General features: G+C 37.4%; 1 protein-coding gene across 1 annotated transcript in view; it reads right to left on the bottom strand.

The window, feature by feature from the left end:
- Positions 1-23989, bottom strand: part of LOC103903076 (solute carrier organic anion transporter family member 4C1) — a 30393-nt gene extending 6404 nt beyond the window's left edge. The window contains exons 1-9 of the mRNA XM_009284209.1: positions 23776-23989; positions 18266-18529; positions 12819-13013; positions 10012-10108; positions 8960-9081; positions 7938-8053; positions 7493-7637; positions 5352-5547; positions 454-607 (exon numbers count right to left, since the gene is read on the bottom strand). Of these exons, the coding sequence (XP_009282484.1) occupies positions 454-607; positions 5352-5547; positions 7493-7637; positions 7938-8053; positions 8960-9081; positions 10012-10108; positions 12819-13013; positions 18266-18529; positions 23776-23989 (1503 nt within the window). The remainder of the gene's footprint in view (positions 1-453; positions 608-5351; positions 5548-7492; positions 7638-7937; positions 8054-8959; positions 9082-10011; positions 10109-12818; positions 13014-18265; positions 18530-23775) is intronic.
- Positions 23990-24143: the final 154 nt, after the last annotated feature.

Below are 24143 nucleotides of genomic sequence, written 5' to 3'. Positions count from 1 at the left end.
CAGCATCATGACAGTGAGCATGCTATAGATACCAGTAACGGGAATCACACTGGTATTGTGACTGAACTGTGTATTGCAATTGCTATATTTCACTAAGCATAACTTGTATTTGTATTGTGTTTTCAGTATATTTTGTATCACTCTGCTAAATCAGAAATCCTGTGTAACATCAACTGTCATCAAATAAGTAAATTTGATATTAAACATTACACCCTCCACAAGTGGAATATCTAAAAGCACCTGTCAGAGAGTATTGGACTGTGACACATACCAACATTCATCCTACTTACACGTGTTTCCTAATCCACACCAATTTTTGCTGTAGTAACTACCACTTAGATTCAGAAATACTGCAATTTCCCGTCATACTAAGGGAAGAGTGTTTTTAGTACAGCATGCATTTTGCAGGAAACCAGAACAGACCATGTCATCTATCTTCATAGCATAGAGTACCTTTTTCATGTTGTTAAAAAGATGTGATGCACATCCCGCAAAACAGGGAGAAAAGTACTGGACTTCATCTCTGCCACAAACTGGGTAGTACATAGAGCGCAAACATCTGCAGTTAGCATTGCATGGCGCTGTTAAGTTATACAGCGTACCTGTTCTGAAAGGTAAAAGTTAATAGGCTTTTAATAAAGTAATTTAAAAACAGCAGATATGTAAATAAGTAATGCAGTATTTATAGGATAATAAATCTCAAAATATTCAATTCAGGTGATTTATGCACTTAATTGTTTAAAAATAAGCCATGTTCCTAGTAGTTACAACTCTAGAGGAAATTCCCATTTATTCTGTACCTAGTTATTTTTGTGCTATTATTACTTCCATAGATTATTCCTCCAATTTCCATTCACAAAACAGATGACGAAATTCTGTGTCCCAACCCTATTCTTATCTCCTCTCTCCCACACATTCTCCTACACTTGAATTTGTTCAGTTTACAGTTTAAAAAACAAGATTAGAACCAGAGTTCGGTGTTTCTTTTACTGATCATATTCTAAGATTTTTTTCCTGTTTTGGATTCAAGTCCAGTTGCAAGCCCATTGCATTTTTACTATTTTTAACACTGCTATGCAGACATCTAGATTGTTGCAGCACCAAGATGACCGCACAGGCTAAATGCGGAGTGCCATGACATACAAAGTCTTATCACACCCAAAAGGACCTTAAAGATTTTCTCTGGCTGTTTAGAGAATAACTAATGAAGAACAGAGTTAAATTAAACTCTTGCTTACTATAACTACTCTCAACTTAGGCATTCACTTCCAGTATAGGCCATAGTATGGTTGTATTTGAAGTAGTCCCACTACACTATTAGTATGAAAAATCAGTTTGGGATGTGGGGGGACCCTCTTAAGATATAACTGGAGATAATGAAAACACCCTTTGATTTTCTAACAGTAGTTCATGTAATAAGTAAAGAAGCTTCACAGGTTAAGAGTTCAGTCAGCTGAAACCAGGATACTGACACTGCCAGAAGTTTAAATACTGTACTGTAAACTGAAGGTTCCAGATTCATTACCTAAAAGGCAGGTTTCTTCAAGAGAATTTAAGAAGGTCACAAATACTAAGAGAAGAAATAATTTATCTAGGAATTAAGCTGATTACTTACATAGAATTCAAACTACACATGGAATATTAGGGACATCATAACTACCTACACACTTCATTTGGTTGTGGTACAGTTGAACCCTACTAAGTTACATTAGTTCATTCTTCATACATAGAAGAATCAAAGTTAGTTTGCTCTGGCTTAAAGCACTACAGTGCACCATAAGCAAATTCACTAATCACAGGTTTGTTCATACAGTGCCTTGTTAGCCTATGAGGCATGCCAAGCCTAGAAGTATTTAATCAATTCAATGGCAACATTTGTCCTGTTTACATGTGCAGACAATGTCTGTCTTCCCTGACCTACAAAGAGGCACTGAACCTTTAGTTATGCATGGTCAGAGAAATCTTAAAATACAAAAGAAATAGTTTAGTATATATACTTTCTTATGAAATGGAACTTCTTGTTCTAGCATCACTTTTCTAAAGAAGCCTAGTAGATGAGGCCATTAAATGGTCTTTAAAAGCTCTATAGGTTGGGTATTTTTTTCACATCAAAACAAAAAAAGGAGTCCCAAAGACTTGTGGGAATAAACAGTACTACAGAAATAGTCACTGCATTTCTATTCCTTTAAGTTTTCAAGGAAATACTGGGCAAAAGAATTTGGCAAAAACAATTCTTTTAAGTGTTTACTAGATGAAGTAAGCCACATTAGTTCTGCTTATAGCCTACCTTAGTAATAAACAGAGTTACCACAAACAAAATACTTTGTTCATTAACATATGAACTCAAAAGTGATCCTGTACTCATGTGGTTCTGGTACTAAACTTACAAAAGCTTTCCCCACCCCCCCACCTCAAGGCTATTCTTCAATAAAAAGAGAATGCTTGCCATGAATGATTTCTTCAAAACCTCCACAAAAATGAATCTGCATCAATTTCCAAGTCAACTCTCAGAGCACTCTCACGATTCATTCTTTCAGAAGCATTTGTTCAATGGCATAAGCAGTTAGACACTTGGCTATTCTTCCACAAGCTTATAAATTTGTTAAAGCTACTACTACATATTTTAGTTGCTTATTCCTTCACGGAAAGCAGTTTCAGAACTGGCACTATATTCATGCCACTAACTATCCTGATGCAGGTCACATGTCCAACAAACTATGGTCCAACATGTAACAGTGAATTAAATAAAACTGAACCATTTTTTATAATGGATACTGAGTGGAAAGAGTTATTTCAGGATTGGTTAACTCCAAATTGCTGTAGATAAGAGGTCTTCAGCAACAGTTGAACTACATAACTGCTGAAGTTACACAAAACTATTCAATACAAGTTAACTGCATTTAACTTAGGACGAAAATCAATTCAGCTGTACCTTTTGTCAGCTGCTTATTATCATAGGACCTGGTATAGAAATATGGATAGCTTCACATACTATTTTCTATACAACCTCTTCAGTATTCAGTTGCTACATACAGATTCTTTTGCTCAATATGTAACTACAAGCTTTCCACAACCAAAGTCTGCATCCTAGTTTTCACAGTTCTGAAGTGTCCACAGTAATATTACAGCTAGCATTTTTTCAGACCCTGAAGCAGTGCCATGTTTTAAGTGTCAAATGTCAACACTAGCCTTTGAATATACTATCAATTGATACAGCAAGTTGTAAAGATAGAAATCAGAATGAGTCGTAACTTGAGCTTTAAGGAATTTTTTTTCCCAGTCACCAGTGTATGAAGATTGGTTTATTCATTTTGTATGCCTTCTGGAAAAGGAAATACAAATGAATGGTTAAGGTATCATGGCATTAAATTTCTACTCTGTTAGAGAACTGGAAGCCTGACTGCCCTCAATCACTACTGCCTCCAAGCCCCCTGAATTTCTGTCCCATTAACCTAAGGTTATCTATTTTACTGTTTTCACATTTACTTGAATGAGACCTGAAAAATATCTGGTTAGTCTTTCATGTCACTCTTTGTATTTTGGGGAAAACCTTTAATATTTGTCAGTTATGTTTATGTTAATGATTCCCTTAAAGGACCTAGGAAAATTAGTAGCCTTCATATTCTGAGATATTTGTGCACTTAGTTGCCTCCATGAGAAAGATAGGATTTTCCTGGGTTCTTCTATTTGTTATATGTTCATTTTAAGTCAGTCAAAAAGTATGATAAATATCAAGTGAAGAAACCATCCAAGCCTAACTGCTGATTAGATGTTTATCATTTTTTCCTAAAGTATTACCAACTTGTATGTGCATTAGAGGCTACAAAACCAACTTCCCCCCCAACCCATCTTTTGCATTGTCATGGTACATTTCATGCTATTGTGTTAGTAAAGAGCAAACATCCTCTTCCCCATCCTATTTAGGTTCAAATGCCTTTTTATGCATTGGAGCATAACTTACAGATTCTGCTTTTGTACAAGATAGTGGTACCTAACCCTTTTCTAAAATGGGGGATTTGGGGAAAACAACAAAAAAGTATTGATGTTCACCCAGTTGCACAGCATGCTGCTCATGCTTATGATTTTTTTTTCCCCCCAAACGGCAGCTAGCAGTCCCTAGCTACCAGCCTACTAGAGTTATTTTGCACAACAGCATCTGGCTTTTTGGCAGACCCTCAAGCAGCTGGAGTTGCCTCTGGCTCTGTCAATTCATGACAGAGTAACCAACCACTTGAGAGCACAGTTTTGGCACAGCTAGCTGCCTTCCTCCTGCCTTTAAACACTGCTCGTGCTACAGAAATTTGTACTATTTAAAACTATGAGAATTGAAACATTACAGTCTTATGGTTAATTCCTTAATAAGGCATGACTGGGCATTTTACACAACATAGTGCCTATGCTGGTGATTTGATCACATACATTCAATGTTGAAGTTTTAAAAGTGGACCTAGAAATCCAATCTCTAAAGAATGCTTATCCTTGCAGATATTTGTTTTTAGTCTTGCTTCATTTTTACTGTCACTTTTCTGACTTTTTTTCCCACTGCCATACTAGTTTCCAGAGTAAGCTTTGGTCACAGCAACAGGAAGAACATTCATCCTAGAATTTTTATTACAATTACTACAAATATCTAAAAATGACTGCATTCTCATTAGGAATGAGAATTGTGTTAAAGGAAAGAAAAGTACATATTGTTTAGAGAAGTCTTTTGAATATTTTGAATTATGTTTCCGTGTTAACCATGTTACTCCACCCATTTTTATTCTTCAACCTATGTCACTGAGCTGCTCTCTTTGCATTAAATTTCTACCTCTATCAGCCATTTTAACAGGAAAAGAGAAAGCCTCCTTTGTAAATGGAAGCTAGATGTGCTAGAACCTGATGCTACAATAATGTCTTTGTTTTTCTAGGGAAAAATTTGCAATCAGTTTAAGTTGCAGTGCACCTCAATGCTCTCTCATGAAATTGTTGCACATGGCAGACTCCTTCCAGGAACAAACTGCCCAGATTGTCAAGAGCTGGTTAATAAAACAAGAGACAAAAGACATACTACTTCTACAGAGATACAAAGTTAGCTGTAGTCAATAACATGGCTACTACACCTAGAATGTTTACAGAAGCTGGGATTTTTTTTGTTGAGCCTGTACAGTCTGCTCAGAACATTTTGTAGCATTTCCTTAATCATCTATTACATGAAGATTCCAAAAACAAGGTTTGAGAGTTCCATAAAACATTTCAGTTTCATACATCAAGGCAAAATACAACATTTTTAAAGGTTTTGTATTCTGTGATGTAGCTTATTTATTTTAAACATTAACATCAAACTCAAGAGTGCATTAAAATATATTTACCCATTATATGTTTCAGAGACACCTGCGAAAGGTTCATTCCCACATTTAGCAAATAAAAACACTGTGTTTAATAGCAGGGCCACTGAACAAGTGCCTATCATGAACTTGATCATGCTTTTGCAATCCATTTTGCACTTGGAAACCAAGATGCCACTTATTATTTGGCCTAGTGCTGCTGCTGGAATTAATACAAGCCCTAGAGGAAAACAAGACACCAGCAATTACACAAAAATGCAAGATACAATTAGTGAAGCAATTTAGAGTGCAATTTCATTAAGAAAAAAATCACAAAAGTCACCTGTATCTTAAGATGCAGTTCATGTGATGTCATTTTCAAACCATCCTACCAGAATCTGTCAGCATGAGTAATCTATTCTACCCTTACATTATCTTTAGCCTTTCCAGAAGTTCAGCTTGACTGCGTAATTTATAGTTGTCCAAAATCCAAGTTCAACACAGCAAAACTAGATTACTTATGAGTACTACATACTGGGCAGGAATCTCTGAACACCAGTAGGCCACTTCATGAAAACAGAAAGTGTTCTTTCATTGCTTCAGTGTTTTTCACATGTCCATGTTCTTTGTTATACATTTGTGTTATAAACTTTTTAAAAAGAGAACATAATTGCTTTTATACAAGAGACAGCACAAGGTACAATAAGGCATCTATAGAAAGATTTAAAAAAGTCTAGATCAGTGTGTCAGTTTTGCTGTCATAGTCCATATAGTCCACAATGATTTATCCTCTTTGCACTACTAGGACTCCAGATGCATAACTGAGTATTCTTATATGGCTAATCTACAATACAACACAGAACTCAGTGTAACTTGCACTGACCTGCGACAGCTAATTTTAAAGACAGTTCAGGTACAGTGACAGAACTGCACAGGCCACAGACGTCTATAGTCAAAGGTAGTTTAAATAGTTAACATGGTCATTGGTAACACTCAGACTAGCTAGCTCAACGTTAGTTCAGGTACAACTAGCTTTCAACATTAGTGTAGGCATTTCTTTAAAGCTCTACATTTGATTAACACTATCAATATTTTAAACTCAAATCAAAAAGAAATTCAGACAAGGTCTGTAGGCAAAAAAGGAACATGCAGTTTTCCGCTTCACTGCTGATGACTGTTTAACAATTAAGCATCTAGTCCAATGTATTTCTATGTAAAACTTGCAGATACTTTGTTCTGAAGCAATGATGCCTGAATAGTGATAGTACTATCTAGTATTATCCAGGGAAGTAGGTCATTCAGAAAGTCTATCCCAAAAGTATTTGTTGGAGAAAGAGCACTTCAACTAGCATATGCTTATATTGCAGCACTATACAGCTTAAGTAATTTAGCAAGACATGTTCCAGAAATATTGTCTGCCATATTGCAAGCATCTGTTGGCCTATCTGCCTTGATCTAGTTGCTGTTCTTCAGAAGTAATTGTGTCAGAGTTAATCATGTAACCCCACCTAGTACAGCTCTTCCATCAGATTTTTCTATTTGTTTTTCCAACACTCAGGTTTTCATAGCCTTCCCCTGTTCTACCTATTACTTCTGCATATCAGATAATAGGAATAAGTGACAGTAAGCCAACTATAGAAGCAGTTACACAATATTTTTATAATATATCCTGATTAGTCGTTTTATTCTAAGCTATCTCACTGTAATGTTATGGTGGAATTGAATAAGGGAAACGCCAAGCCAACCCCTTACTTGTGGTAAGCACTGCTTTTTTTCCAGCTGCCCTTCACCTTGCTTCCTTTAGTAGGGACTAAGGCTTAATGCTCCTTCAGCTGATTTTAAGTGAGGAAAATTAAATGTTTTTCAACCAAGAATAAGAAAGGGATAGAGTACAGTTTCAGCAGCACACAAAATTCTCATTCTACTTTGAATACGAGTATCAAAGTCTTCTGAACTTAGAGACAACAAGTAGCTTTGCACCCTTGATGAATTAAGTACCAGGGTTCTCATAGGGCAGGAAAGAATAATACAAAAATACTGTTTCTGCTCTGAAAACTGCATTTCATATAAGTATATTGACAAATACCTCAGACAAACACAAGATGCCTGTATAAGCTTCCACCCATAATGTTAATAAGGTGTTCAGCACAATATATTTAAGATTTAAAAATGAAAAGCCACATTACCTCCAAGAGTTGCTGAAAAACTCGACGTCTTTCCAAACTGATTTTCTATAAACTTTGGTAGAAATGTGGCAAAGCCAGTGGCAACTAGAGCTTCTGAAGAACTGGCTATTATTAGACTCATAAGCACTGGATTCTTCAACAGTATCTATGGAGGGAAATGAGCATAACACTCAGGAAATTATTTCACTGTAGTACCATGTAAACTAGAAGTCACTGTATTTTAAAGTAGATACTCTCATGTGGAACTTCACTAATATGCTTTTCTTGCTTTAACAATCTTAAGCATCAACAAAATGAATATGCATTAAATTATCAGTAGCACTGGAGACTTTCCTATCACAACACGATAAAGAAGCAATTACCTTTCTAAACATTTATGTATTACCTGAAAAAGAATTTCATTTCTCAGAATATATCAGTTTTAGTAAATTCAAGATTTCCTTACCAGGAGAGCCATGGGAAAGTCTTTAAAACTTTTTCCAATATTCTTGGTCTCAACAAGCGCCTCACTTCCATCATTATGTGTTTCAGAGATTTTTTCAGCTTGTATTTTTGCTGTTCCTACAAATGGGCATACTTATTGACAATGAAGACATCGAATACTTGTGCTCTTAAAGTCAGAAAAAGCATCAAAATAAGTGTTTTCTTTCCTTGGGAGAACTAGCTTAGACACTGTAAGTCTTCTTCAATATTATATTGGTACAGATCCATAAAGAGATCAATAATGTATTGCTGCGGAAAGAAGAATTTGGCTGAAAGCATCATGTTTCTGTTGGAAGGCCTTTACTGTAAGAAGATATTATCAGGGATACGCTAAGAATTTCAGACTATCCTGAAGCCCATTCAATTTATCTTTTTTTTTTTTTTTAAACAGCCCTTACATTCTCCCCAGTTCCCTACTTCATTGTTTCTTTTCCTCCATCATTTCTCTCTCCAGATAAGCTTATTGAGTTCCTTCAGATGCTCTTCCAAGGGACTCCTAGATAATATCTGCCTGAACAGAAATTATATTAAAATTATTCTTTTTAGAAGACTGCTCTGGGATACTTTGATGCTTTATTATTCCACCCAAAACAATAAGGCAATAAAGTCAAAGACAACAACACGAGTTCAGTCAATGGAATTTCCTTATGATTCTTGGTGGATAACATAGCAGCTTTAAATATAGTCCTGGGTGCTTAGCTGCAAGCATTTTCCAAACTTTGACCATCAGTTTCCATGCTCTACCTGTTTCCAGTTCTACTGTACATCGTTACATACACAAGATCCTCTCTAGCCCATCCACCTTGTTTTAAAGGCAGCATATTGGAAACAAGGTATTTATCATCAGGTTTTAGCCAAAGACTGAGACTCAGTTAACTGAGAAACAGAATCAAAGAGGAATCAATCACTCAGTCCAGAAGTCTATAACCCACAAGTATAAACAACTCTCTCTTCCAAAGTAACCCATTACTGTTAAACGTTTACCTGGTAGGTGCTTCGGAAAGCATGAAAAAGGTATTATAAGAAGCCAAATTGCAAAAAAACATGCAAGAAATGCTATCCACCATGCTCCAAGCCAACGTGGGTCATCTTGATCCATCTTTGTACTGGAAAAATAATTTGGAAAAAGCAGGTTTACCATTCATGAATTCAAATCAGCAATTTTAGATGTCAATGAGCTGTAATTTTTTTTTATATTGATTTAACAGAAAGCCTTTTAATATTGTCATTTTCTTGTTTTCTACATGTATTATTGTTTGCTTGTTTAAAGCACATTCATCAGCTCTATTATAACAATATTGCATTCTATCAAATATAGCTTTCAACTCATTAGTCAAATTCATTCTAATTTAAAGGCCACTATTTGGCCCTGATTTCAAGATCTGGTAACATTATTAAGATACTAAAAAAGCTGTTTTTAGAAAGAATCTTCATAATCAATGAGTTATGTGACAGCCAATACAGAAGTTCAGAATGCCATTGCATTGATCCAAAGTCCCTAAAACACATGAAATAAAAGTGTAAATGAAGTTGTTGGTTTGGACAGTAGTACAATTTATAACATTATTTTTTGAATAGTGGACTATTACTCAACTGGTAGATTTTTTTAGCAAGCTCCTCCCCAGGAGGTAAGTAGCAGTATCCTACCCCTCATATTCCACCTCAGGGAAGCTTTTTGCACAAGAAATCAATAGTTGCGATCTAACCCTAAATGAGCAACTAATCAAAAGACAAAGCACTTTTTGTTAATCAGCTTTAAAATAGCTAATATCTCAGAAAGCTAGAACTAACTATTTGCACTACAGAGAAACTTTCATGCACAATGGAGTGACTACTCACTGTGGGAAGTAACTCGCTTCCTAGAAGCCCTTGTGAATGCAACTTCTTACCAGGTTAAAAGAAACTCTTGAAAATACAGTATTTTCCAAACAAAAATACTCCTCAATTTCTCCTCCTCACATGGAGGAAAGCTGAAGATTTTAGTAAGAACTATTAGGAAAAGAAAATAGAAAGCAAAAGACTAAGTTGTATCTTGCCTTTCTGGGATCTGGATATCAACATAAACATTAAGTAGCTGCCCTCCTAAGACATAGCCAATAGCAGGACCCAGCAGTGACATGGCATAGCCAATTCCTAGAAGAGAAAATACATCAAGTTCACCATACATTTTTAAAGCCTTCTTTTAAAAAAATTCCTAAGTCAACTTCAGACCAAATGGTTTCTGTAATTCAACCTGTTCTTTCACTGTCATTACTTTAACTATAGCATGTAGAAGATAAAATTTGTACTTGTCCCTCAACAAGAAAATTTGCAGCTCTCATTAAAAGCTGCAACTCAGAGGTTCAGCAAAAGACACTTCATTGACAGCATCTTTATGCATTATTAGATTGCCTTTTGCACATCTTGTGCCTACAATCACAAGCTAGCTTGTGAATAAGTTTCTGAAGTGAGGTTTTTACAAGCATCAGTTGTTAACAGTATGTGCTCACAATCTTTAAGAACCTACATATTTATATTTTTGAGTCTTAAGTTGTTTTTTAGATCTGCCAAGACCAGAAGCCGGGGTTCCATTAAAACTTTTGACGCCGGGGTTCCATTAAAACTTTTGACTCCAGTAATATCTACCACTTGAGTTCATTGAGAACTCAATCATATGCACTTCCATTTATTGATATGAGCCTTAAAATACAAAGCCAGGGCTCTTAACAGCTCCTGACAGTTCTAAAAAAAAACCCTGAAGTTGCAGGTGTAATCATATCCTACTAAAGAGCACTCTTAGGTCCATTTTTTTTGGCCTTAGAACAAGATTTTCTTGATGTCACAATAGTCTCCCTGGCCTACCAGCCAGATTTCTGTGGCACTTTAGCACTGCTGGCAGGAGCACTGTCTCTGCAGATAATGGCTTGCAACTAATAGTAACTAGATCTAAATAATTGGTAAGACATGCATCCTTATTGCTGATATTCTATGCTCTTCCCCAGTTTGAAGAATCTGGATTTCTCATTTGTTTCCAAAGTGCCTGAATCCTGAGTATTTAGTATTATTTCACTCTCTTTACGCAGCAAGAAGGAATTAGCGGGGGAGAGGTGCAAGAGGGAGAAGGGACACAGAAGGGGACACTCAAGTATCAGTAAGTCAAAATAAATAAATATTGACATATCCCAAGTTTTCCTGTATTTTGGAAATAATGACATGCTCATAGGATCTTTCCAAGTTAAGTCCACATTCATCCCACAGAACTTCAAACCTAGCTTAGGAGGTGCGTATTTCCTCCTGCAGACCATGCAGTTTAAGTTACCATTTGGAATTGCTTAACTTTTCATTGGCTTTAGATGTAGATGCCTCAGTTCAGCAAGAGAACAGTCCTCATGAAAACACACATGGTTTCAGAAGAGAAAGAAACTACCAGCTTATGAGTTGCAAGCTTATAGTCTAAGATGCTAGCAGCTATTTACAGAGTCTAGCAGAAAGTTTTAGGGGGTTTTTTTGCTGCCTTGCACAAGCCTTCTTGCATTAGGCAAAGCAATGCAATGTATTTTAAATCCTCAGTACATTGCATAAAAGCAAGAAAAAGAATTAAGGCTTAATGTAGCTACCTGTCCACTCACTTGCCTTCTAGCTTTGTTATATTAGGCAGAATACACTGTTCTTCTGAACTCCGCAGTTGTCTGAAGATTGCACAAGCATTGATTTATTATATTGGTTTGTTATATTTTAGGTATGAACGCTGACACCGTTCTCCTGAGTTTTCAGGCTACCTCTTGATCCCCTAATCATGCAGACAGCCTTAATTTTCCTCTATTTATTTCACTAGCCTCAGAAAAAAAGTGTAACCTTCTCTCTCAGTATAAAGAAACAGCAAAAATAAAAGCTGCCTTTGTTATTTAAGATTTAACATATGCAACTATTCTATTTTTTGGCATCAAATGAAGTGGTTTGCCTGGAACAATTAAGCTAGAATTGTATGCAAATAGATGATGATTTCAATTTTGCACCCTAAAATATTGATTTAGCCTGGAAAACAGTCCAGGAATCTAAGATGCTTTGAATTCCTCCTGCAAGTTACCAGTATAGCTAACATACTTTTATCAGCTTACACATAAAATGGGGAAAATAGCAAATATCTTCATACCCATAGAAAACACACTTAGACTGCAATGAACTTGGCAATAAAAATGCACGTAACCCAGAGAATGCTGACTGGAAAGATTAAAAATCACTGCTAAGAATTAGTATTCCTTAGCTTTCAAACAGCCCCACAGTAAGACAAACGCTTTCTCCATGTTTCTAGGCAATCCCTTTACTTTCAATTAAGGAAAGATACTTCCAGTATTTCCTCCTGAAATGCCAAATTTGTATGTGGCTAGAGAACTGCTTTGATCACATGACCCACAGGAGTGTCCCTGCACTGAGGGGACAGCCTACTGTTAGAAGGTAAATAAATAAAACTGTTAAAAGGATACAGTAACGTGTGGCTACTGACCTGATATACAGTAGTTTAACACCTGTGACAGTAAAAAGCAAATTTTTGCTACAACTTACTCTGTTGTTAACAGGCAGCCTATATTTACCACTTAATCACTTTCAGTTACTGACATAAAAAAACAGCAGCAGAGGTGCACAAAGTAGCCTCACCGTGCTCTGCAAAATAACTATTGAAAAAACATGACACTTATAGCAGACTAATACCTAACTTGCACAGTAATTGATATAGAAACACTTTTTGAACATAAGTAAACAATGACAAGATTGATTTAATTAGAGGAATTCATAATAGCATTTGTAAGGCATTGCAGTCTATGATCTATCCAAGCAATGTGTTATAAACCGTTTTAAAATTTACCTATATAAAGGGAAGACTTGTGTTTTGGGACACTGTCATCAATAAAAGCCGTCCCCAAAGTATATAGTGGAGTTCCTCCAACTCCCAGCAGCAGCTGTCCCAGGATAAAGACATACAGATAGTTGGGAAGTGAAGACTTTGTGCTGGCACTGCAAGTGAAGTTAGCAGAGCTTGTTCCTGGAATTTGACAGGTGTCTGAAAGAGAGACAGCAAGTCTTTAAAATTCTGTTACCCAGCTCATCACAGTCCACCTGAAGAAAAACCTGTACTGAAAGCTAAACTACATATGAAGTGCTGTTAGTGCCAGGCTCCCATTTTAATCTTGAGGCCTACTAATATACCCTATATGACAGTTCCCTAACCTTCTATGATATCATACCCCCAAAAGAAGTACTATCACGTCTTGGTTTTTGTTTCCTTACCAGGAAGGAAAGATGGATAAAATAATCTTATTAAAACATTTTGGCTTGTTTGAAAGCATTATTGACCAGATGTATGCAAAAAACTGTCAAATGGTCATTCAGCAGGTTAGTGAATACTCCTAGGTAACAGATGCTTCATTTTGTTCTTGTACTTTATAATGATTCTGAGGAGCACTAACAACAACTTCCAGAGTGAAGAGCAGAGCAGCCTGAACAACCTGAGGAAAGCTGGACTGCTGGAGAGGAAAGTGCAGTCATCAGAGTCGCAAACAAAGATAATCCTCCCTTCTCATACACTGTTTTGAGAAGTGTTTCCCTCCAAAAAAAAAAACCAACTTAAAAACCACACCACTATCTCTCATAGAGCACACACTGCCATATCTCCAGAATGAGAAGTTAATCTAAAGCCTCTGTACTTGTCCACACACACAAAGAGGGAAGCAGAGGCAGAACAGACTAAGGTTGCGCCTGCCCTTGTAATGTTTGGCACTATGAGGAGGGAAGAGAAAAGAGGAAGTGAAGACAGGGAGTATGTTTTGTCTTCTCCTTCCTCTTGCTATCATTGCACGTTTAGTAGCAGACAGTCCCAAGTGACAAGATCAAAAAGAGGAGCTTGGTTCTTTCCAGGTTTTTCCACAGAACAGCATACAACCCTAAGGAAGAGGATAAACCCATCAGTTTGGTAGAAACAAGCCATACTGAGCAAATATGAAAACACCCTTCAGATCAGATGAGCAGACTGATTAATTCTCAATACTTTGCTACAAAATTATTACATCATTTCTCTCAGGTCCTGTTACATTTGAGAAGACTTTTTACTTAAGCAAACAAAGGGCAAGCTTGTCCACACTTCAGGCTCACAGGACATAAAACACAAGGAAGTGCTTGCCACACAGCACATATTCAAAGAGAACTGTCTACACTGTTAGATGTTATCATAAAGGCATCCATGGGTTTCATCATGCCTTTCTCCAGAAGGAACAGCACCATAGTGGTGGTGGAGTCATGTAGCACACAACAGGTGATTCAGTGCTGTTGCACAGACACTGGCCAACGTAGAGTGATGGGAAAACTTCAAGAGGAGAAGTCACTAAGATTTTTCCTTCCTTTCCACTTAGGAACAATCCTCATTTTAATGCTATACTGAAGCCACATGGGGAACATCTTATTATGAATCACTACTCTAAAAATTAAAGTTTTTAGAGTATATTTTCCATTTGTTGTCAATCTGCCTTCTTTAGCAACATTCTTCTTTTCTGCAGGAAATTAAGTCTTAAATCAGGTTAACTTTGTACTATTTACATGCAGAGCATCTAAAACAGACTACAGAAGGACACCATGTCCTACAATATCTTGTTAACATACACATATTCGTGTACAGCACATATATAGAATATACCTGCAGTTATAAGTTAGCCTCTAATACCTATTGGGCAAGTCTAAAACAGCATTTAGCTAGTTATTTTATTGCAGTACACTTGTTAAAATATACACATCAGAAAACAAGTAATGCAGAGCAAGAAAATGCCATGAACGATGTTAAGTGACAAAAGTGTAGCCTAATTTGAGATGAGAAATAGCTTCATGAAATAAGCAGATTACATACAGTAATAGCAATCAAACTCTGACAGACTGTGGTTCTTCATGAATCCCCATCCCCACCCCCAATGTCTCAGTTCATATCAACCTAAAAGCCTGTGCCATTGTGTAACTAATTGATTATAGCCTCTCTCCTTCAGTTTTCTAGCTCTTCAATTTATGTGCCCTAGGAAATTTATCGTGACATTGATATGAGAGAAGCTTATGACACTAGTTTGTTTGCAGAACCACATAATCAGGTCTAACTACAGAATTAAGAGAACCATCAATATGCATTTCAATACAATTATAATCCTTTTATTTGCATCAGCTATCAGACTTTTTTTTTTTAAAGTCAGCAAGTACACATGCACTTGCTGAGTGGAGTCACGGACCATATTTCATGTTTCAAAGAAACATTTTAAAAGCAAAGATGATTTACCACAAAACTATGAGATTAGTTTAAACCAGCATAAGCCAAAACTGCCATCAAACAACAGTTTACTCTCTCTACCTCAGCCATTTACATCATCCCCTTCTTGTATCAGTCCAAGGTTTAAACAGATTGGTAAAGTGATACAGGTTAAATCTAACCTGGATTAGATCCACAAGCCTGTTTGCTGCTGTCATAAGAATGGTGGAGAGAGAAGGCACTGGCTTTTACACGATCAAGAAAGTCTAACTGAGATAAGCCAAGCTCTGGGAGAAGTTTAAGATGGGTGGCTGACCATTTTTAACTACCTTTTGTCATTAAACTTGTTTTCCCTTCTAAAAGTCAGTGGATTAGACTTACATTTTATATCCCTCCATGTCCTCACAAAAAAGTTATCTTCATTGGGTCAAATGAAGATCTGCATTTCATATTTGCTGTGACAGACGTCTTTTACGAATTTAAACATGTTTCAATAAGATCTGAGATGGAAGTTTAAAAGTACATTGCTTTTAGCATCTGCAGTTTTTACAATCCTCTGTGCTGGCTACAGGTAATCAAATACAGAATGGTTTCATTACAGACAAACCACTAGATGGAGCTCGTGACTACAAATACCAGAGCCAGCTAAAACACTGAAGACCCTATGTAACCTAAAAAAGTTACCAGCACAAATAGCTCGTTACATCTAGGTTACAAATTTGAGTCTGAAGCCTTTCTGGAGATTAGCCAAGACAAGTTTGCTGTGGCTAAAAATTTTTGTAAATAGGTAGACCATTAGTTAGCTACTCTTTCAATATGAAATGGATTAAACTATTTCTAAAGAGTGTTATTATGATAAATATTTCCAGTGGAATGCTTTTGTACAGTAGGATGTGTATATATTCAGAATAAAAAAATTAGTATCTCAAGGTAAAACAGGAAGTTCCAGGAATTCTCTAAGCCTTATACTGGAGGCTAGTTGTGTTTTATATTCCAGACTAGATCTATTAATTAATCTGGCAGCCATATCAAATATTGCACTGAACTACACTTTAATGTTGTCCTGCACTGTACTTACATATAACAGATGAACATAAATAATCAAGTAACCAACTATGACCTGTTCAAAAATAAATTAGGTTGTAGATTTTAATACAAAGCATCAAATAAAAGAGTTTACTCCCAATGCATTAAAATCTCTATAAGCTATTCATCCAAACAAATAAGCAACAAGGAAGGTTTTTTGGGGTGTGGTGCTATTAAATTCTGCAACCAAAGTATAGTTAAGATGCTTCATCAACATCAGAACTAGCTAAACCAGACATCCTATAAAATCATTTACTGCGGTTAACTTAACTGTTACAGGATGCTGTTGCACAGCACCTGCAGATTTACATCGAGTCTGTTATGGGGCAGACATTCCCTGCACTCTGTAGTCATTTATCTTTGATAGCATATGTTTAAGTCAGCATAAGCCCTTAAATCTGCTCACCACAGTCACAGCATAGGTAACTGCATTACAGCAGTCAAAATAGCATGAATTCAGTCATCTTACAGTGCCATGAAGAAGAAAGCACACATTCCATTTAAAGTTTTCCCTACAGCTTTTAAATTTCAAAAGTCCACGTAGAACATGAGCCCTAAGGTATCAACACCTACAGCATCTTTAATGGCAGATGAAGTGGCAAATGTTTGATGAAACAGGAACAGATTTTTTGAGATTTTGACCAAAATTGGTAGGAGGGGGAAAGATCAGTTGCAGTAGTTGGCCATCTCCCTTCACACTCCCACCCTGTCAGTATCTTGTTTCAATTAAAGAAACCTACAATCAGGTTGGAACTTTTTTTGTATTAAATTCAGCTTCCCTTCCATACTAGTGAAGTAGGGCGGGTAATACTGAAACTGTAGAGAAATGGGACTGTAACAGAGCCAGGAGCAAGTAAGCTGTTGCCCCTCTACTAAGGGGTAACAAGTAATCATCTGCTCATAGCCTCCAAACACTGAAGACTTTTTTTCTTTTGGCCTTGTTCCATTAAAAGTTCAATTAACTTCTGCCTCAGATGCTCATTTATTAGATGAGGAACAATAGTTTACCAAAGTTATTTAACTAATGGTCGATGTCTGGACAGCTCATGGAAGTGTGTGATGTGATTAACACTTAAAAAAACTAATCTGAGAATCAACAACTGGAAGACTGAGAATCTTCCATCAGATTGCTTAATAGCTACTGATTTTTTTTAGTGAACGCTCTAATATGCTTAGTCATTGAAAGCATAAATCTGATTAAACACTGCAATAACAATTAATACAATCCTAAAAGATTAAGAAACATCTAGATATCATTAGAGCAGGATGACTTTGTTAGTTACAGGTGTGCCACTAAGTTGAGATGCAAATAATTGGCATTAAGCAGACTGCACTTAAAGTCTTGTTTTACGAGAAAAGATATGCAAGATCTGAGAGCTGATTACTCCTGCTATTTCAGTAGTGCTTAATTCAGTACAATTCAGTACTGTTTGTTCCTTCTTTATTTCAAAAAAACCCACAAGTTTTAATCAACATTTTAGAACTTAAACTTGTTAATGAATTACTCAAGATGCCTTTAAGAGTTCAAAACCCAAAAGAACTGCAACATGTAGTCACCTTTCAACAAGATTAAGTCTAACAGCTTTCCCTTAACATTTATTCTACATCACTGACCTAACCTGCATTCCTATTGACAAAAGAAATGCCACATCATTTTTTACTCGAATTTTAATTGCAAGTCAAAAAAAGCATTTTATTCAAGTGTTGCTTATGAGCAAGAACTGATTTTCACATTCAAATCTCTTCTGAAAAAGAAAGTTCACTGTGCAGAGAGACAGCTCTTGAACTTATGGATTTCACAGAATCATTTTATTTTCAGTTTTAGAAATAACACCCTATTTTTAGGACTTTGACAGAGATTAACTATGTTGTGCCAAATTAAGAGTTGCACCAAGTCACTACAGAGATTTTTTTTTTAAATAATTTTCAAAACATAAGGATAAACTTACCTTCAAGTTTAGCTCCATAGTGGTATTTTCCACTACTGAAGTGTGGTAAGGAAAATATAAGTGAGCCCAATCCTAGCATAAATGCTGAGAAAGCAAGCCATCGTGGTTTGTGCCCTCTTTCTCCAAAGAAAGATACAAACAGTGACAGTATACAAAAAGCAATGTCATAGCTTGCAGAGATTAAGCCAGTGAGGGAACTGTTCAACTCATAACGCTTCTCAATTGTTGAAATACTAATGTTAATCAGGCCATTTACCACAATACCTACAAAAAAGAAAAGGAGATAATTAGTCAAAGATACTTTAATTTTATAGAGTTGCAAGGATAAACTTACCATTGTGTGATGGAAGGGTTAAAATGAATATATTTACAAAGCTACATTTTAAGCTATTTATTAGCTTTAAAATCCAGGTATGTAGTGGATTGATATAGTGCCAACTTAAGCCAGCCAAACTGCATAGGACCTATTCAATTTTGTTCTCTCCTGTGGGCATTGAAGATTCAACACTCAAGTATTAAGCCAGCAAAATACCATGCCTCAAACTCTGTTCGTGTATTAAGGTTCCAGATTCATTTGAAGCACAGACAGATTTCAAAGAGAATACATCACAGTGTCATAAGATACTGTACACATTAAAAGGAAATTAGTCAAGGTTATGACTTGCATTAGAATACAAGCTATGACTGAAGCAAGTTTAGGACACAGCTTTCAAATTATGATTGTCAAATATCATTTCCTCCCTGCCATCATGAAGGGAAAATACAAGAAGGCTTTTGAACAGACATCCTTCCCTACAATATAAAAATTGTAAAGCTATTTAAAAATACTTTGCAACTGTTTCAGAGCAACTGAGGCGATTTACTTTAACCGAGAAAAAAGTTTGCCCTCTGAACCTTGAAGTTCCCTGAAGCAGAAGTATCAGACAACCTAGAGAACAGGCCTTGCATGAGCTGCCCTACTTAGGCATGGCGAACTCCAAAAAACTGATCCAAAAGTAGAAGCAAGCAAGCTGCAATTGCCAGTGCATGCTTATACACACTGTCCATTTTTACAGAAGCGTTGTTTGTAGATACTAACTTGAATCTCCCATCCTGCCTCACATGCTGTTTGTATGTGAAACACCAAATAGTTAAACTTACAGGAGTTCACTTTTAACAGTCCCAAAATAGGATTCTGTTACAAGTGAGATTAATAGCTGTACTTCATAACAGTGTCAGATAACTTCACAGTAGTCTAATTAAACTGCACCCATAATAAAATACATACCCTGGAAAAAAGTTAGGAAGTCTTGGAGTCACGGTTGCAAATAAAATTAAGAGTTCTGTAACCTCACAGATGACTGATGAGCATCTCTCATGACACAGGCCCTACAGTTATCCTTCCTCTTTCTAAAAATCAAACACGATTCTCTACTGTCATTCCAAGAACAGAAGGACTGATGGCTGGGACAGCAATGGATTTAAGTTAGTTTTGAACAAGCATTGCACCATCCAGAAGCGCAACTACACAGGATGAACTTCAACAGATCTGCCTAGAGTGCTCTACATATGAAAAAAATTTACTCCAAATCTGTGATCAACCAGCTGTTTTCTTATCAGTGCAATCCCCACCGTAACTAAACACTTCAGCCTTCTGTAAGGAGGCAGCTCTCGGCACAGTATTATTAATTTTCTAATACCCTACTATGGCCTCTTTATTAAGGATGACAATTTCACCTGTCAGTCTGACCACCACACTTAAATTCATATGGGATCCACAGAAGTATTTGGGTATTACTCCACTGCCATTATTTATACATTTGGCAGCTTTCTTTTCTTCTTAAGGAGCATTGACCAAAGAACAATACTAGCATGAAGGAATGAACAAACAAGTTTCTCCCATTTGCCAGCACTTCAAACATTTACTAAGGCCTTAAAACATTCACATGAAGTAGGTGTGCTATGTGGCAAGTTGATTACAGAACTAGGAGACATTGTCTTTTACCTGTGGTTTAAGTTGCCACCTTTAATTTACATCCTAAAAGCCATAAGCCTTGCACTTAATTTTATTGGATAATTAGTTTTCATCTGTAAAAACGCAGATGTGATGAATGGCAGTATAACTTCTCCAATGCTATTATCTAGGGATTAATCACAAAAGCCTCTTCAGGAAAGATGGAACCTGGCTGATACTAACTTGATCTGAAAAACAAATCCTACAAGGACATCTCAACACTTAAATACTAGTATAGAAATTATTTTTTAACTATTCTCATCAAAAACGTTATTGTCCTGACACATCTGTTAGTTTAGGAACAGTGTGTACTGACCCACAAAATCCAGATTAATCATAAGCCAACTTCATTTGCTCTAACAAAAAACAAGAGTATTTTTTCTTCATCCATTTAACAGAAAAACATGCTCTACAATTGTTCTAAGTATGGTGGCTTTAAAGCAGTGGTTCGCAGACACCCAGTCAAAAAAGAAAAAAAATTTAAAAGTCCTTCCAGTAACAAATATAATCTGGGTATAAAATATTAGTGCTATCTAAAGTTTTCAGTCAGATTAGACTAGACCAGTCTCAAACAGTGGTTCTGTTTTATTTAATAAAATTATTACTGACATGAGGAATAAACAGTCCTTCTTGTACTCAAAATAGTGAGATAACTTCTACCTTGTTTGCTACTACAGCTATGAACTGCAGCATATCCGGTTATTGTATTACAAGATGCAATCATACATTTATGCAACTCTAAGTGCCATACAGAAAGCAGGTATTAGTCATGTAACCACATACTATGCAAAGAAGTGTTTTCTATTCTGGAAATACAGGTTTCACATGTACTTGAAACAGAAACAGCCAGAAATGAAGAGTTACGTTTCACCTGGAATCTCCGAGAAGCTGAAATACAGCAAATCAGGTACTAATGATAACAATAACCTCTTTTCTAGGGCAGCTAAAAAATAACCTAATAAATACATGCCTTCAGTTAGACACACACGTACAGAAATCTACACACATGTACCAGGTCACTGCAGATAATGACCTACTATGTTCACTCATTGTGTAAAAAGTCTAGTATAACAATTCATACACATCAAAAGTGTGTTAAGGATTACTTCATTATTCCTCAGCACATCAGGAAATAAACTTTCCTAGAAGTACATTAGCAAGTTTTATAGATATATTTTATCTTCTTCAGTGATGGTTTCTGTAAGTTGGAGGGTAAATTAAATAATTAGACCCAAAGCTAGAGTACAGTAGTAGCTCACAGAACTTCAAAATCCCAGTTGTGTTTTGTATGCTCTTATCTGAACTCTGAAGCTGCAAGACCTGAATATTTTTGCAGTTTCACATGCAGCACTGAATTTCTTGTCTGAAAATTACTTGTTTTTTTCTGCTTCTCAAAGAGAGTTGCAACTTGAGTCTTCAGTGCCCAATTTCCTTTCTATGATCTAGCCAAAGGCAAGGTACTCGTTCAGAAAATCCAGATAACGCATTATTAAGAATGCCACAAGGTCTATAACAGCCATGCCTACATCAGCTTTCAAAACAAGCATCAGAAGTTTCCTTACATTAAGGCACTAAATCTGAACTAGATTAGATAGGTACCTCTGAGGTCTGGCATACATCTACAGTTAGATAACGGAACCAAGACCTGGATAAGTGGCATAACCAACACCCACAGCATCCTAAGGGGACAGAGATTCTTATGATACAAGACCTTTTAATGATTGTCAACCTATCCACACTAATAATAACAGATAAAAATTTAAATGATACTGAATGTGTTATTCAGCTGAGCAGATTATCAGATCAGCACAGCAAACTGGATTTTAAGAAATATTGCTATAGCAAATTTAGAAGTGCTGGAAATATTCAAGACGCTTTGTCTAGTGTAATATAATCTGAAGCTTTTCAGTGTCACATTCAGGGCATTTTTGGTTGCCTTTCCATATTCTTAAGCTACAAAAATATACGTGCATGATATAAAAGTCTTCCACTTCTCAGCTGCCATTTAAATCTGTTATGCAAGTTCTTCCACCCCTCCCTTTCTTTTTACTATGTTAGAGAAAATAAATTTGAGCTAACAGCAGGACAACTGCAACAGTAGTCACCTCCCGGTCCTACCAGCTGTAGCATGGCCTTTCAAATACAAGCAAGGAACAACATGCTCTGCCCAAAGCTCCCTAGATACTTATTTTCTAACACAACACGTGTATGCTAAGAAAAGATTAGATTCTAAACAGGCTGAAATAAGAAAGAGTTCATGGAAACACATACTGAGAGACACTGGTTCTTCTAAGGATTTTCCAAGCAACACAAATAGCAGTCAGATCCTTCTAGGTTTTAAGCAGAACCTCCTGCTCAGCTCTCCTCAGACCGTCCCAGTTACCTCAGTGTGGTCCCAGGCAGGAACACAGCCATCCATATCCTGCGAAGTCTTCAGCATAGGCTGCCTGCTCTTCTAGCACTGAATCTCTTCTTCTGCATCTCCCCCACCCCTCTACAGCAGTCTCATCCTTTATGAGCAACAAGAATGAGGTTTAAAGCCTCATAATTTTTCAGAAAACATTTTCTTTTCTAGCTAGTCCAATAAAGTTGAAGGGTTCTGAACATTAATCCAATAGCTCCATTTGACAGATATAATATCTAAGCTTTACAAACCTCAAGTTTGTACACTTGGTACACTAATGCTTCCCCTCCCCCTCAGCCATTATTACTACTTTCTAAGCCTAAGGCTTGCCAAGGCCCTAACAAATCTTGTTACAGAAAACAAAAAATATGGACAAGACAATCTGAAGCTGAACAACAGAAATTAAGAGCAAGCTAAACTTCAGGTTCCCCCCAAGGTTAAGCTAAGCTGTTAGTTAAGTGTTAGAAAGATGTCTGCACTGGGATCCACAGAACAAAACCAGGTTTTTTAAAGCCATCTTAATCACCCAAAGTCCCACCCAACCATGCCAAGGTACTTTTTTAATTGGCAGGCAGGTAGCAAAGTACATGCTAGGGCACTACAGTTTTGTCTATTGGTTTGTATCATGTGTTTTATTCCCTGGCTCCTATGTCTCAACCTGTGAGGTGCATATGGAGCAATACTTCCCTGTGAGCAATGGGGACACAGTGTAGGCAAGAGCATGAAGCACAGAGCTGATGGGACCACAGACTCAGCAGTAGTCAAAAAGGTAAGCGGGAAAAGAAAAAAAGGAGGAACAGAGTGAAGTACAGGGAGCAATACTGTATGAGCAACTTCCCTACCCAGGGCACTAGGGTACTTTCTTTCCCTTGTGAAACCACTACTGTCACTCTTCAGCAACAGCACCAGACTCGGGCAGCTGGAGGAACCCTGCCTCCCCTCACCCACCACCCGAGTCACCACCACTCTTCCCCTGCCTTCCCCCACGGCTCCAGGATGGAGAGCAAGATGCACCCAGGGCAGTGGAAGGCCTGCAGGACCGGCTCCCACAGGGAAGGTGAAGAGGAGGACAGCAGCCCTGCGGCTCAGGGCAAGGTGGTGGGGACGGGTTACCTTGGAAGATAGCCAGGAGGCTGTAGGCAGCCAGGTAGCCCTCAGGGTTGTTGCAGAGCTGCAGAGCCTTAGGGGCGCAGCGGCCCCACCCGCAGGGCCCCTCCTCAGCCTCAGCCTCAGCGACGCCGGCACCTGCCCCAGCGGGGCTCGCCTGGCGCTGGCGGCCGAGGTCAGGTGGCTCAAACACCGGGTTTTCGATACCGCCACCCTTCATAGCGCTAAGAGGCCGCTGCCCGGCCTCGGCTGCAAGTGACACCCGGGCGCAACGCTCCTCTAAATACCACGAGGGCGGGCCGGCGCCGACGGGGGCAGGTGGCGGTGCTTTCACCCTCCTCCCGAGGAGGACGGCCCAGCCCGGCCCGGCCCGG

The sequence above is a fragment of the Aptenodytes forsteri genome, unplaced genomic scaffold (assembly GCF_000699145.1).
Source record: "Aptenodytes forsteri isolate BGI_AS27 unplaced genomic scaffold, ASM69914v1 Scaffold69, whole genome shotgun sequence".
Taxonomy (NCBI): domain Eukaryota; kingdom Metazoa; phylum Chordata; class Aves; order Sphenisciformes; family Spheniscidae; genus Aptenodytes; species Aptenodytes forsteri.
The sequence above is the reverse complement of the archived record's forward strand: the minus strand, read 5'-3'. Positions and strand labels throughout refer to the sequence as shown.